The sequence below is a fragment of the Lathamus discolor genome, chromosome Z (genome assembly GCF_037157495.1).
Source record: "Lathamus discolor isolate bLatDis1 chromosome Z, bLatDis1.hap1, whole genome shotgun sequence".
NCBI lineage: Eukaryota > Metazoa > Chordata > Aves > Psittaciformes > Psittacidae > Lathamus > Lathamus discolor.
The window spans coordinates 84912079-84927465 of record NC_088909.1 but is presented as its reverse complement, the minus strand read 5'-3'; the positions used below and the strand labels follow the sequence as shown (position 1 = coordinate 84927465).

At 37.9% G+C, this 15387-nt stretch overlaps 1 protein-coding gene across 1 annotated transcript in view; it reads left to right on the top strand.

Moving 5' to 3' along the window:
• Nucleotides 1-15387, top strand: part of ANKRD31 (ankyrin repeat domain 31) — a 68699-nt gene that overhangs the window by 39056 nt on the left and 14256 nt on the right. The window contains exons 15-22 of the mRNA XM_065664084.1: nucleotides 1216-1353; nucleotides 2193-2335; nucleotides 4303-4462; nucleotides 4927-5030; nucleotides 5796-5877; nucleotides 7373-7469; nucleotides 9864-10920; nucleotides 13757-13897. Of these exons, the coding sequence (XP_065520156.1) occupies nucleotides 1216-1353; nucleotides 2193-2335; nucleotides 4303-4462; nucleotides 4927-5030; nucleotides 5796-5877; nucleotides 7373-7469; nucleotides 9864-10920; nucleotides 13757-13897 (1922 nt within the window). The remainder of the gene's footprint in view (nucleotides 1-1215; nucleotides 1354-2192; nucleotides 2336-4302; nucleotides 4463-4926; nucleotides 5031-5795; nucleotides 5878-7372; nucleotides 7470-9863; nucleotides 10921-13756; nucleotides 13898-15387) is intronic.

Sequence of the window (15387 nt, the reverse complement as noted above, 5' to 3'; positions counted from 1 at the left end):
AGCAGCTGTCAAATCATGGAAGATGTTTGATAGTGATAGATAATGATAACTGAAAATATTTGAGAAGACAGCTTGTCTGATAAGAAGAGGAAATGCTTGGAATACAGCACTAATTGTTCATAGAAATAATTAAGAAAACATGTACAAGAGTTGCAAAATGCTAATTTGAAACCTTACACTTTTCCTTTTTTTGTACAAATTACAGATTTTCAGGAAATTGGAAAAAGAGCACCATGAACTTTTAAAAAAATCTGATAGCACAGTATTGCAACAGCAGGAACAGGAATCTTAAAAAAGCTGACATGCATGGTATAGCTTTGGAAGATTCACACACACTGTCATTTTGGTAGCAGTTCACGGAGGGGCTTGTCTTTACTCTATATGCAGAATCAGAACTTTTAAAACCTGTTTTTTTTCTTTGTATCTCTTCCCATTTGATATGTCTGTTACCAGGAGCCTCAGCTTTAGGATGTGTCTGATGATCACATGTTAAAATATAATGTGCTTATTGTTTGATTTGTGAACCAACAGGAAAAGAATTAAATCAAGGTTATTTACAGTTACATGTCCAGTGCTGCACATGTGTTACTAAAAGGCACTTCAGCTGTGTCACTAGGCATTAACAAAGATTTGTAATCAGTTTACAGGACATTTGCACTCACAAGTGTAAAAATACCTTATATAGAAACCTGTCTCTTCCTTGATACAGAATTAGGAATGGAAAAGAGGCAATGGTCAAATCTTCACTTTCATATAGTTTCTTAAATACCTTCATGAAAGCATTTTACATGTTTAGCAGCCATGTCTGGTAACTTTAAAACAGCCCATGGAGAAATGTATCATACTCCCTCCCTGTATACAATATAAAAGTTCATCCTTGTTACCTTTTTGGTTGATCCCTAATTCACTGGATCCTTGTTAAGTCACCTAGAACTGAACTGTAAATTCTTTTGCATAGTGTGTGTTTGTTATCTGAAGAAGTTGACAAGGTACTGTTAAGCAGTGTCTTCTAACCTTTTGTTATAGTGAATTAATGTTACTGAATAACTAAGGCAACTGTACTGCACACATTTACATTCATTCAGATGAGTTATGAAGCTTAATTGTTTGTTTATAATGAAACATTTTTGTTGTTCCTAATGAACACCCAATATGTGTTTAGAATCCTCCCTATCTACCAGAAAAGAAGCTATAATTTTACCTTATGAATTATAGGAGCTGGGAGAAAGTTAACAAATAAGAGAACTGCAAAAGGGGAAACTCAGCTGCATGTTGCTGCTAGGAGAGGAAATTTGTCTTTGGTGAAAACTCTAATATCATCTGGAATTTGTGTCAATGAACAGGACTCTGCAGGTTTGAAAATTTTGATGGGCTTGTTTTATGATACAATTCTATATAATTTATAGTATATATGGTTTTACATAATTTGTGTAATTTTAATATAATTACGGACTCTTGATTTCCAATATAATCGTGAGGAGGAAAGGAAGTCATTCAGCAAGTGCAAGCACAATAAGTGAATACCTGGATTTTGTGTCTTAATATGCCGGTAATGCAGCCTTTTTCTCAGCAGGGGCATTAATTGTGTCTTCCTTCTCTGCTGAAGACCATATTTTCAGGGATGTATATGGAAAGTGAACTTGAAAGTTTAGTGGGGGAATTAATGCTGACATACCTGAATATATACATGTGTGAAGCACATTCACACAAGTCTTACTTCCTTAGGAAACAAAGACAAAAGTCAGACTACAAGATAATTTCTTCTTTTTTCTACCTGCATGTATAATGCCTTTCTGGTTTTATAGTCTCAGAATGGATGGTATTCTATTCTGGATGCCTGGCTGACTTGATGTTATAAAATTGTGGTGGCATTAGAAATCAGACTATTAATACTATGCTTCTGAATTTTTGGAGTCTTCTACTCTGTTGGGCTTTTTTCATTATTTTTAGCAGTGTAGTAGAAAAGTAAACAGCATTTTTCTGCTTAATATTGGATGCGTTTTTCTCTAAAGTAAACAGAATTACAGATTTACCTTGGCATTTGAAGATGGTTGTATAATATTTGTCTTAAAAAGAATAGTCTGTTGCTTACAGTACAGCAAATGCAGCAAAATGTGTAATCATTAATTAGTGATCTGTGTGGATTTTTCCAAATCAGATGCATGCTGTATGTGTCATCTTGTTTTTATTAGGTTGGACAGCAATTCATGAAGCTTCCAATAGGGGATTTATTGAAGTGATCTTAGAGTTACTGAAAGCCGGTGCTAATGTTAACAGCAGAAATCTGGATGGTATTTTGCCAATACATTGTGCTGTTTCTGGCAATTATTTGGAGGTACATTTACATTAGATTTCCTGTGACTGATTTGCAGCAGAGGGTCAGCAAAGCAAAATCTTTGTTTAAATAAGGAAAGTAAAAGTTACTAATACAATTTTAGTGTAGATTCGCATTTAGGAAATAAACTAATATTATTTAAAATTATAAAAACTAGAGAAAGAAATCTTCTTCAGTAGTGACAGTTCAAATTGTACAGTGAGTTGACTTTTTCAGTCCAGCAGACAAATCAGAAAAATTCAGAAGCTCCCCATGGTTGTTTCCCCCATATTGGGCTTTTAAAAAGTAACAATCAAATAGAGCATTATCAATTTGATCATCTAGTCCAGCTCTTCTGCCATAGGCAGGGACATCGTTCATTAGACCAAGTTGTCCATAGTCCCATCCAGTCTGACACTGAACACTTCCAGCGATGGAGCGTCCTCAACTTTCTGGGCAGCCTGTTCCAGTCTCTCACCACCCTCACTGTTAAAGATTAATTTTTTGTAAAGAAAAAAACTCTAGGCCTGCTGGTTAAAACTCAACAGTCATTTTTCACTGTCTGGTCCCTTCCAACCCAAACCATTCCATGCTTCTATAGAGCAGACTAGCCTATTTCAGTTGGAAGGAACCTAAAACAATCATCTAGCCCAACTGCTCACCAATTCAGGGCTGACCAAAAGTTAAAGCATATTATTAAGGGCATTGTCAAAATGCCTCTTCAACACTTACAGACTTGGGGTATTGAGCATCTCTGGGAAGGCTGTTCTAGGGTTTGACCACCCTCTCAGTAAAGAAATGCTTCCTCATGTCTGTCTACCCTAAACCTCCCCTGGTGCAGCTTTGAACCATTTCCACACATCATATTACTCCCTCTCCACTTGTCTTCCTTAGGAAGCTGGAGATAACAGTGAAACAGCCTCCTTTTCTCTAAACAAGCTCAGAGTCCTTAGCATGGATATGTCACAGGAAATGCCTTTCAGGCCTTTCACCAGGGTTGTTACCCTGCTCTGGAAGTATTCAAGGACTTCCATATCCTTTTTAGATTGTGAGGCCCAGAACTGCGTGCAAATAAATAAAATGGTTTGGCACAGTGTGCTCCAGGGAACTGAGGGTAAACTGGTGATGCCAGATTGGCTCAAACATACCACTGCTATACCTGTAGGAAGAGCTGATATTTCATCACATTTATCTTTTCTGTGAGCAAAGACAATGAAAGGGATTTTTCACAGTCCTTGTGCCAGAATATCAGTATGGTTCTTGCACACATGTAAGCTATTATTCAGTACTGTGGAGAGAAACTGGTGGATACTTTTTGATACTTAACAGCACTCTGAATATGAGAAAAAAAGAATAAATAATAAATTTCATATATGAAAATTCTTTAATTGTTTATAAATTCTTTAATATATTCTTATAAATTTCATATATATGAAAATTCTTTACCATCAAAGCTGAGTTTGTCAACACTTCTGTGTGATCTGAATTTTAGGGGGTAGATGATTCCGCTGATGCCACTAATTTCATTTCCACATTTTACAATAAAGAAGACTTGCAAGAGACTTGGAATTAGGAAAAAAATAGTGCATGTAACCAAAAAACAAACCCACTATTAAATACTTAAAGGAAAAAAATCAACTTCTTTTCTGCCCTTCAGTCTTAACACAATTGACTAGTTCCTTTTATTTTAGATACATGAAGTTTCTTAATTGCTCTCTATAACAATACCTTAAACACGATAGGTTTAATGACAAGTTGTGAATTATTTGTGTGTTTTAATGGAAAATTAGAAGTGTTAAGGTACAAGTCAGTGTTGATAATAACCAGTTGAACTTCTTTGTTTAATTGCGATTGCAACTGTAACAGGTTTTAAAGTATCTTATTTGTACCTTTATTAGTTATGATTTAAGATAGATACAACACATATAGTTGTATTATAAGTTTACAACAAGAATTACCACAATACACATCATAATAATCTGTAACAGGCCGTCAGGGTTCTCCTACAGCATGGAGCAAATCCCTGTGAGAGAAGTAATTCAGGGAAAAGTGCTTTGGATGAAGCTCATGATGATGAAATGAGTGAACTGCTGAGGTCTTACTGTGCTATGGACTCTCTACCTCCTGTTGACACTATTGAAGTTACAGGTATGTTGGGTTTATAACGTAAACCATAGGATTATCCTGAGTCTTAAGGAAAATCAGTACATTAGAATGCTGCTGATTCACGGAGCTGCATTGTGCCCAGCACTGATACTTTGAATTCAATTAGCTACTGAATTTTATTCATTTATTTTCAGAAAATAGGATACATGAGTTTATTTTGTTTTGTTCTTTTATTTCCTGAGAGAATGACATACAAGAACATACTTACCTCTTCAGATTTTTGTTATTAGCCATATTTCTCTTCACAGGGGCATTGTGTTTTAGAATGGAGTAGCTTTAAAGACTTATTTCCTTGTGCTACCTAAATTCGATTTCATTTGCATCTACAAGATATTTTTAATGATGTGATCTGCCATTGCGTCTTTGTAACCTATATTAGCTAATCTAACCTATTATGCTCATGCATATCCATTTTAAATTCTATTTATTTTTTCTTAATTATGTAGGGATGAGAGATCCTTCTAGATCAAGAAGATCAAAATATCCTTGTAACAGCAACTGTGAAAATTATAATGCAGATTTGGAGCCACAATGTGAGAAATACAGTGTGGTAAGTATAGATAATAGAATTTTGTTAAGCTGCTTTATAGTGTATTATTGCAGTGTTATTTACTGACTGAATAACATAAAAATATAATTTAAATAATTAACCCTTTAGAATGTATGTAGAAAACATCATCATGCAGAGTCTTACAGTATATAAACTGTGGTTTACAGTGTGCAAGTGTGTATGTTATCACTTTTCTCTGGTCATGATTCCTTTGCACTTCTATTTGTTGTGCAAACAGTGGTAATACTTATATATATTTCTTACTGCCTATATGAACAGAAAAAAGGTCAGGAATCCTGAGGCTTTTCATCACATTTCCAAAATGGCTCTTTGAAAGAGTAATGATTTTTCTTCATGATAATTAAGGTATTTAGAAATTGTTTAATCTTAATTCAAAACAGACAGGAAGATTTTTGCATAAGTTGTATGTTAAGACAGCTCTTGCTGGTATCTTCAGTCTGTCTACACTGTCTGGTGATGCTGTCATGGTGAGATTCACTGTCTAATCCCTCTAGTGTACTCAGGGGTGGGACCCTGAACATGGACTAGTTTGAATGCCTAGGCAAAACCAGGATGTGACAGCCCCTTGCAGAGCATACCTTTGGTGATACATATGTCTATGTTACCAGTGCTCCCATTACTGCCATCCCCTGCCTGGTGTTACTTGAGTCCATCAGTACTTAACCTGCAGGCCATTCGTCATGACATGTTTTATATGGTGCATTTGGCTCTATTTCTTAACATCATTTCTGTGTTTATCAACAGGAGCCTGTTGCTGCCATACAAGATGCAGAAAAGAGGCAAAAAGAACTGTTGCTGCTTGAATTGAGAACTTCCAAAGATGCAGGTAGACATAAATTTCAGTTGTTTCACTTTTTTCTTTTTTTTTTTAGGGGGTGAGGACACAAATAATTATCATTGGTAATGTAATTATTTTAAAAATACTATTGGTTGTAGTATAGTTGATGTATATTTGATATATTAGATAAATTAGATGTATAATAGATAAGAATGCACACTTCTAGCAACATTATTCAGTAACAAATATGTGAGCCCCTCCATGGTCAAGACCCCTCCATGGTCAATACATGCCTGTATGTAAAGTAACAGATGCATCATGGTTTAGTGTGAGGTGTCCCTGCCCATGGCAAGGGGTTGGAACTAGATGATCTTGAGGTCCTTTCCAACCCAAACCATTCTATGATCCTATGATTGTCTTAGGCTATCAAATCTCAGTTCAAATTAATCTCAAGAGTTTACTGTGTGACAGTGACTTCCTCTGTGATCTCGATGCTGGTGATGCGTAGCAGTTCAAGTCTGTTGTGTCTGTTCCATGAGTTCAAGTGGCAAAGCTTGCTGCAGGAATGCCTTTGACCGAAGCTGCCCTTGCTATCCCGGCAGGGCTGTTTATGCATGCCCAGCAGCTCATGCCCATGGAACAGTTTTGCTTACTGACAGAAAGGAAGGGGGTTTTAAATTTATTTTCCTGAATATAGGGTGGAGCTTTCAAATTGTGCTTAAAATAGTTAATTTTAAAGATAAATACAGACTTGCACAGATTTATGGCTTCCATCTCAAATTCGTGGTTATGAACTGTTAATTAAAATTGATGTGTTTTCTTGAAAAATGTGTTTTCTTTGAGAAACAGATAGATGATACAATAGATAAGTGTATAGGCAGAGATCAGTGCAATTTCATAAATAAGCAAAACAGAACTATCAAACTTCTTCTGTTTAGGGGAGTAAGAGAAATGAGCATGACTGTTACCACTACTGACAAAGGCACCTCTTAAACTAAATTACAGTTATTACTTGTGAAGAGGTACAAGACTGAACAAGAACATGGAAGTACATTGACAAACTTGGAATGTACAATAAAATACTGAAGGTTTTTGCATGCAGTAAAACCTATTGTAAATAGTAGATTAAAATTCCCTATGTAAGCTGCCTTAATAAGAGTGATATTTTTATACTTTTGTATTTTACTAAGTAAATAAATACTTGTACATACTATGAAACAAGTCTGGGGAAACATTTTATAAATGACATTTTTTAATCCTGTAATTTCCCATTTTTCATGATTATGGAAAGCTTGTTTTTTCTGGTTTAGAATTTCAGGAATTAGATTAAATGTCTAGCATGTTATCCCAGTGGCATTCACTGGTCATGACTTCTGAACTCTCTCTCCCATATGTTACATGGCTAAGATTCAGGGCATATGAAGAAGAATCTATAATTAGTTCTGTCATTTTAGAAAAATATAGCTACATTAATAATGTTATTAATGTAATTATTTTCCACCTCTTATTGTCATAATTTCTATTGTATCAAATTGTTGGACAGATACATATATCCAAAAGCTGTCTCAGGTGCAGGATACTTTGAATGAAATGCTTGCAAAACAGAAAGCAGAAAGGGATACCCTTGCTAAAAAATACAGGTAAGTAAAATAAAAGGACTGATTTTAAAGGAAGCCATTCTTAATAGCAGTAGTGATAGAAGTTGTTAGAAGGTGAGCATACAGTAGCGTGCAAGTAAAACTATGTGGTTCTCATTCACATTTTGTGGAAGTATGATCTGTATTGGCTTCACTTATCCCCAGTAAGAGTTTACATCAAGGAAGAGCTCATCTATACTAATCAGTGGCTGTGCATACAATGAAAACTGAAATTAGGTAGTGAACCTAAAAAGGTGTGGAAAAATTCTTAAGCAGAAATGAGAAAATGGAGGTGCTGAGCAATTAGATTACATTTGCAACATCATGGAGGAAAGCCGTAGCACTACTTGTAGCATCCCTGCCTCCAGTTTTGTTTCTTTAGCACCCTTACATTGGGAGTGATCAACCAAGAGCCCCCAAGAGCTGTGTAAAGCAATGGCTTAAAGTGTGCTTGCAGATGTTCCTTTTCTGTAAGGGCACCTCAAATGTGAGCTGGGAGTGCTCACCTCAGTGTGAGCATGGTCTGTGAATTGTCAGGTTCCTGCTGCCAGCTCTCACAAAGGCTCTTTATACTTCCTTCTAAGAGGGACTGCCTAAATGGTGGTCATGTGGTGAGTGCTCAGCTAGCAATGTAGCATTGTATTCAGTGGATGCTTCAAAGCCGTCTGTTGAGCATGTCTGCATGTTGTTTGTGCAAGCAGTATTCATTTGGTCATGTAAAAGCAACAGTTCACAGCTTTCAGGTAGTTACATGGCAAAACATATAGGCTGGTTGAGCAAAGAGTCTGAAATGTTTCAGTCACAGACCATTTTGCCAACAATAAAATGTAAGGTACATAGATTACACAGATCATAAAAAAAAAAAAAAAAGAGGATTTTATGTGAAGAGAAGTTAGGGTTCCACATCATCCTTGTGAACAAACCAGTAACTAAAATAAGAAACAAGAACAGTAAAACTAATATCTACACAAACTTACCTGCCTTCTAATATTGAAAGTGAAACCATTCCAGAGCAAAATGATAAATATTTCTTGGTATTGCAGGTACCTTGCAGCTAATGCAACAGCTATTTAACAGTAATGAGGTACATGCCAAATTACATTAAATTTCCTTTTCATTATATCTTGAACATTTTCTTAACTAATTAGCATATAAGCTTTTGTCACACAATATATAAATGTACAGAAAATCAGGAGGCATCATAACATTTTCCATCTTTCTGTTGTTCAGTTAGTTAGCCTGCTAACACTTTTCCATTTCTGTCCATTCATTTGAAGATATTGTTTTGTCTCTCACCTAAGAAAAATGGGGAAAAAAAGCATCCTATTTGTCAGTGGCTGTTAAGTTACTTTGCCTTTGTCATTTTAGTCCACTATCTTTGCCTCTTCAGCAGCAGGTTCTTCTGTATCTGTATAGCAGTAAAGCAACAATAATTTCCTGAAGAAACACTGCTAGAAAACTGTGTGGAGCCTAACTGGCCTGTGTAGGAGTCCGTAGTTGTCAAGGCTTATGCATATCAGTGATCAACTATATGCTGGTATGTTGATCATATCATGGATTCTAAACATGTGATAGTAAGCAATATCAGAACATAGACACCAATACTGTCACACTATGGTTTGGGTGTCCTTGTTCAGCACCGATTAGTCTTGCTGTACCTCTCTCTCACTAGGATGGTGTTACTTGCGCGTCACTTCTGCTGTGAGTGGAGTTAAAAGCAAACCATGCTGCTGTCCCTTTTCCCAGTCCATGTGGTACTCCCCTGTCTTCCCAGCATGGTGCCAGAGTGGTGGTGCAATCACTTATCTCAGGGGAAGTTAGGAGGAAAGAGTATTATGCTGCTCTGGTGGCTGTTATGCCAAAGGAAGTGAGGAAAATAAAGAATTCCCTTCTAGCAGGAAAGGGGGGGGAAGTCTTCCAGTGAAGGAGTCTCACAGGGAGATGAGCTCAGTTAGAGAGCAGAATCATGGGGTATTATTACAGTTGTGGCTTCATAAAATGTTTTGTTGTGTACAGCATAAAAACTTTGTGATAATATCATCCTTCAATAGCTCATCCTGAGCTCATTTTAAAAGGCTCGAAATGAGAGCTGCAAAGGCATTGAATTCAATGAACTGTTGTGATTTGTGGTGATAAAAGAGCAGCTGGTGTGAGCAGTTTTGATTCTGTGAATGAAGGGTGGCATAGAAGCACAAGGCTATCACAGAAGTTTTGATGCTTTGCATCCTACTTCTAGGCAGGATTCTGCAGTTTGTTGGGCATAAGCCTGGGATTGGAAGTGTAAACTTCATGCATGATATTGTTCAAATTTCAGGTTTTGGCAGAATCCTCTGAAACATATTCCTGTTCTTAATCGGTTACATCTATTAAGCTGTTTCTGTTTTCAATTTTCTACAGGGCTTCAGCAGAATCTTTTAAAAAAGGACCACTGAGGAAACAATTAGTTAACCTTGCTTCTAGGCAAAAGAGTCTGTTGACTGTTGCCCAAAACCAGGAAAAATTAGTCCAGAAAATACAGAATTACAGAAAAACAAAGCAAGTGTTCAGTGCACCATGTTCAGAGAAGCAGATCTCAAACTCAATTATTTCCCATGGAGATGATGAAAGACGAAGTTTAACTGCTGATGAAATCGTGTGTCCTTATGTAGTTACATTTAGCATGGGGCTTGGTGCCAGCATGCCTAATGGAAACAGAGTAGAAGCACATCTCCCTTTAGAAAATAGATTTCCAGCTCAGGACTGCAGCCAACATCCACACATCTGCTTGAATGAGACAGGAGAAAATAAAGAAGCAATTAGAAGCAAAGAGGCTTTTGATCATGCTTTGGCATCTGAAAGCAGAGTAAGAGAATATCCCTTTGACAGCAAGTCGAAATTGACAAATGCTGTAGAAGTGGTGACATTGCCTTCAGAACCTACTGTTTCCACTGCTAAATCAAAGTACTCACAGCAAGCAGACATTGATTGTGTAGCAATTGCAGAACAAGGAAACAAGTCTTTAAATCCCACTTCAGTGACAAATGTGTTAAATATTATAGAACCCCAAAGCACTGTCGTCAATAACAATGTCTGTCAGCCAGGCAGTAACTGCCAGCAGGTTCTTGCAGTTGAGGGTCTACAGAGATACATGAATGGGAAAGAAGCTTTCCAGCAGCAGCAGCAACAGCGAATAATTTTGTCAAAATCTACAAAGAACTTCCCTAATACTTTGCAGCAAATGATCTGGAGTGCTGAGAACTCATTTAATGCCAACTTGGTACTTCCAAATCATACCTCAAACACAGATTATCCAGTAAATCTCAGTGAGAAAGCTTCCCAGAGCTATAGTAATCAAGAATGTGAACAAATCCAAGTGAAGTGTGGACGAAGAAATAAAAAAAAGTTTCAATTGATAGATCTACTTGAACTGGGAAAGATTAAGCCAGGAGAAAATGTTTTAGAATTCAAACTGCAGGTAATTACTGAGATATAATAATGTTAATGTTAGCATATAATGAAAAAAGCCCGCAATAACAAACAATGCAAAACACTGAAATGGGGAAAGAGCAGTTCTCATGTTTTAGTCTGCATCTTCAGCACTTAGTATTGAAAATTTTTACTCCTTGATTACAGATAACTTTTTATGAGTTTGGAAGGGAAATGCTATGAATGGCATCTTCTGTTAGCCTATAATTCTAACACCCAGAATATTGCATATGTAGAGTTTATTTCTTAACTTTGCATTACTAGCTTCTTAATAATTCCTGTTGCTAAAACCAGAGTGGAATCATTGGTTGGTCTACATTATGTAATTGGAAGTAGCAGGAACATTAAGGTTTTTATGACTTAATGTGATTCTGGGAAGCAACTGTCAAGTCCCTCAAATAAAGAAATGTTACATCAAGGATTTCATAGCGCTGTGTTAGACACGAATATATGCAAAATTGTTTCCTTACGTGCCAGCTGGTTCCATAGTTTACAGTCTGGTATGAAACATATGTAAAAAAAAACCCACAACCAAAAAAAACACCTCTTTTTTTGCTACAAAAGCACATCCCTGTGCCTGCAAATACAGAGCAGATTTGTGAGGCAGCTGCCAAGGGACTGGCTTAGTATTGAGCAAATGATGGAATTATTTACTGAATTCCCAGATGTGAGCTTGTTAATTTCTAGGGCAATATATTGATTAAAACATGAAGGGTTCTTTTCAGCTGAAGCACCAGGTGTAGTTAAGGTAGAAAAGACTCTGTTTTCTGCACCTATAATCTGCTCAGGAATGCTTTTCCGCTGAGAGTGGCCATTTCTTGTGGTCTTGTGTTTTGTAATACAAGGCAGCTGAGTAAGTCACAAGCCTCTACATTGGGCTGTGTCATAGGTATGTACGAATGCTTCTGTTCTTTAAAGGACATGTAATATTCCTCTGAACCTCAAGATGATTTAGTGAAAGGATGAAGAATTCAGTATGTTTACTGTCATTTATCAAGGCTGTTATCTGTGATACTGACACGATGCATGTGGATCTTAAAGAATTGCAATCATATATTGAAATATTGATGGTTTGGAGTATGGAGAAGTCAGCGATTTTTACAAGAATGAAAATGACAGTCATTTATGTCTGGGAAACCAGTGCTACAAGATGGGAGTTTAGAAGCCAGTGTCTGTTGTGTTGCAAAGAGGAGATGATCAGTAAAGTTTCCTTCTTTATCATTGTAGAGATGTACCAAATAACAACATAGAGCTGGTACATAGTCCTTACTTAAGGTTAGCTTTGGGCAGGCATAATGCAGTTTCTGAATGTTTCACCTAAGCTGTGAAACAGTGAACTGGATTGAGTGTTCATCAAAATAGTGTTTCGAGTGTTCATCAAATATCTTAATTTAGATTCTTATAGACACCCCAAGCCAGTGGGTGTGGTAGGAGGCCAGTTCAGTGTTTATTGGTGGATCATTACCTCTTACTCTGATTGTTTAACCTTACGCATATTAAGCAACCTTACTAAGTTGTAGCTTAGTTTATCAACAACTAATTTTTTGCATTATTTAGCTGTGTTAGCCTAACTGAGACCAGTTAGGTTAACGTTATATAATATAATATGATATAATTATATTATCATAATATACTGAACTATAAATAGTATAAGCCATGCTTCTGGTGGTGCATGTATGTTTGCAGAGTTGGGCTGTGTTAGCACTATCAAAGAGGCAAAAACAATAAATACGTATTATACTTTATTTTGCATAAGATAAGGCCGTCAGGGTCCTCCTAAAACATGCAATTGTTGTCCCTTCGATACGTGGATAGACTCCACAACTCATTAAAGTTGTAAAGTAGGTATGCTTTATTCAGCACTGAGGCGCATGGGGGATCACTCCTCCAAAGGCATGCACACCTCAGTGTTGTTATCCTTCATATATATCCTCTAAACATATTCATGAGGTTATGCAACGTGCCTGTACATATTCATGACCTATCTCCGCTTCATATTATAATGAGGTAAAAGTTCCTTGCTTGCATAGTGTCTCCTGGTGGTCGTGGGCAAGGGTCTTAAGAGGAAGTAAACGAGTCTTCCCTGAACTTTTCATATCTAGTCGTTGCACGTGTTCCGTGGTGACTTAGTCACTCCAACTGCAGAGCTGATTTCAGCCAGTTTAGGGGTCCAGAGAACAGGAGTTCCTGCCTCTTATCAATAGCCTTGGTCCTCCCACCCTGTTCCGGCAAGCATGATAAGTGTTGAGCAGGCATTTGTTGAGTAAGAACATTTTGTTAAGCAATCGGCTTAACCCTAACTGCTCTGTACATCAGTTAACCCTTCCCATCCCCTTGACATAAGTGAAGTTTATATGCAAATATATTTCATTTTTGAATCATTGCTGGAATTTCATCGTGACATGTGGATGTCACATGCATTATTCCACATGTGCAAGGAAGACTGCATTTGTGTAACAGTTTCTGGTTGCACAGAATTGCCTCTTGTGAGTTCCTAGGTTCACTGTTGTTAATTTATTCACAGCCATATTATGCCTAAGAGGAACTAAGATGCAAATACAGTTCTGATAAACACAAGTAGGGAGATTTTTCCTCCAACAGTGGTATTAGTGTGGCTAAAACATCTTATTCTGGTGGAATAGATCATGTTATTTTAAATTTACAGTTTTTGATAGTGGGGTTTTTTTTCTTTATTTTTCAGAGAGAAACAGAATTAGCTATTTTCAGCTATATTGTTCTTCAGTATTTTTTTCATGTTTTAAGGATATTAATTCAGATTTGTTAATTTATAAATTGAAAACTACTTCCTGACTTTTATTTTTTAGGAACTTAGTCATAAAGCCACACTTTTAAACAATGGCAAGATCAGAACCCGTAAGGGACAAATAATGCAGAATCCAGTTCATTGGGTTAAAGACCTACTAGGAAATGATATTTATGTGACATGGAAGTATGCATGGAATAAGGTAGGCCTGAATTTACTCCAAAAATAACAATACATCACTAATCTGGATCTCTCAAAAGAGTATACAAGCCTGAATTTTAAAACGTCTTCTTACTCTTAAGGAATAAGCAGCAAAGGAAAAGCTACATAGCTGTAGCTGTACAGGGATGAGCTAGCACAAGCGCTGAGAGAATGCGGAATGCCCACTCTGTAAGCTCTCAGTGCTTCGAAAGAGTAGTTTTAAAGATGATTAAGAGGCTGACAGAAAAAGCTAAAAGATATTTAGAATGGAAAGGACCAAGTTTAGTGAAATGTCAGTGTGTCAGGGACCAATTTGGTGGCCTTCTATGATGGGGCTACAGAACTGATGGACAAGGGTAAAGCAGTTGATGTCATCTACCTGGACTTGTGCAAAGCATTTGACACTGTCCCACACAACATCCTTGTCTCTAAATTGGAGAGACATCAATTTGATGGATGGACCACTCGGTGGATAAGGAACCGGCTGGATGGCCGCACACAAAGAGTTGTGGTCAATGGCTCGATGTCTGGCTGGAGACCAATAAAGAGTGGTGTCCCTCAGAGATCGGTGTTGGGACCAGTCTGGCTTAACATCTTCATCGCTGACATGGACAGTGAGATTGAGTGCACCCTCAGGAAGTTTGCCAATGACACCAAGCTGTGTGGTTCGGTTGATACGCTGGAGGGAAGGAATGCCATCCAGAGGGACCCTGACACGCTTGTAAGGTGGGCTGATGCCAACCTTATGAAGTTCAACCATGCCAAGTGCAAGGTCCTGCACTTGGGTTGGAGCAGGCACAGCTACAGGTTGGGCAGAGAAGAGATTCAGAGCAGCCCTGCAGAGAAGGACTTGGGGGTGTTGGTCGATGAGAAAATGAACATGAGCCGGCTGCAGCGTGCACTTGCAGCCCAGAAAGCCAACTGTATCCTGGGCTGCATCAAAAGGAGCATGACCAGCAGGTCGAAGGAGGTGATCCTGCCCCTGCTCTCGTGAGACCTCACTTGCAGTATTGTGTGCAGTTCTGGTGTCCTCAACATAAAAAGGACATGGAACTGCTGGAACAAGTCCAGAGGAGGGCCACAAGGATGATCAGGGGACTGGAGCACCTCCCGTATGAAGACAGGCTGAGGAAGTTGGGGCTGTTCAGCCTGGAGAAGAGAAGGCTGCGTGGAGAGCTCATAGCAGCCTTCCAGTATCTGAAGGGGGCCTATAGGGATGCTGGGGAGGGACTCTTCACGAGGGACTGTAGTGACAAGACAAGGGGTAATGGGTTAAAACTTAAACAGGGGAAGTTTAGATTGGATATAAGGAAGAAATTCTTTCCTGTTAGGGTGGTGAGACACTGGACTGGGTTGCCCATGGAGGTTGTGGATGCTCCATCCCTGGCAGTGTTCAAGACCAGGTTGGACGAAGCTTTCAGTGACATGGTTTAGTGCTAGGTGTCCTTGCCCATGGCAGGGTGGTTGGAACTAGATGATCTCAAGGTCCTT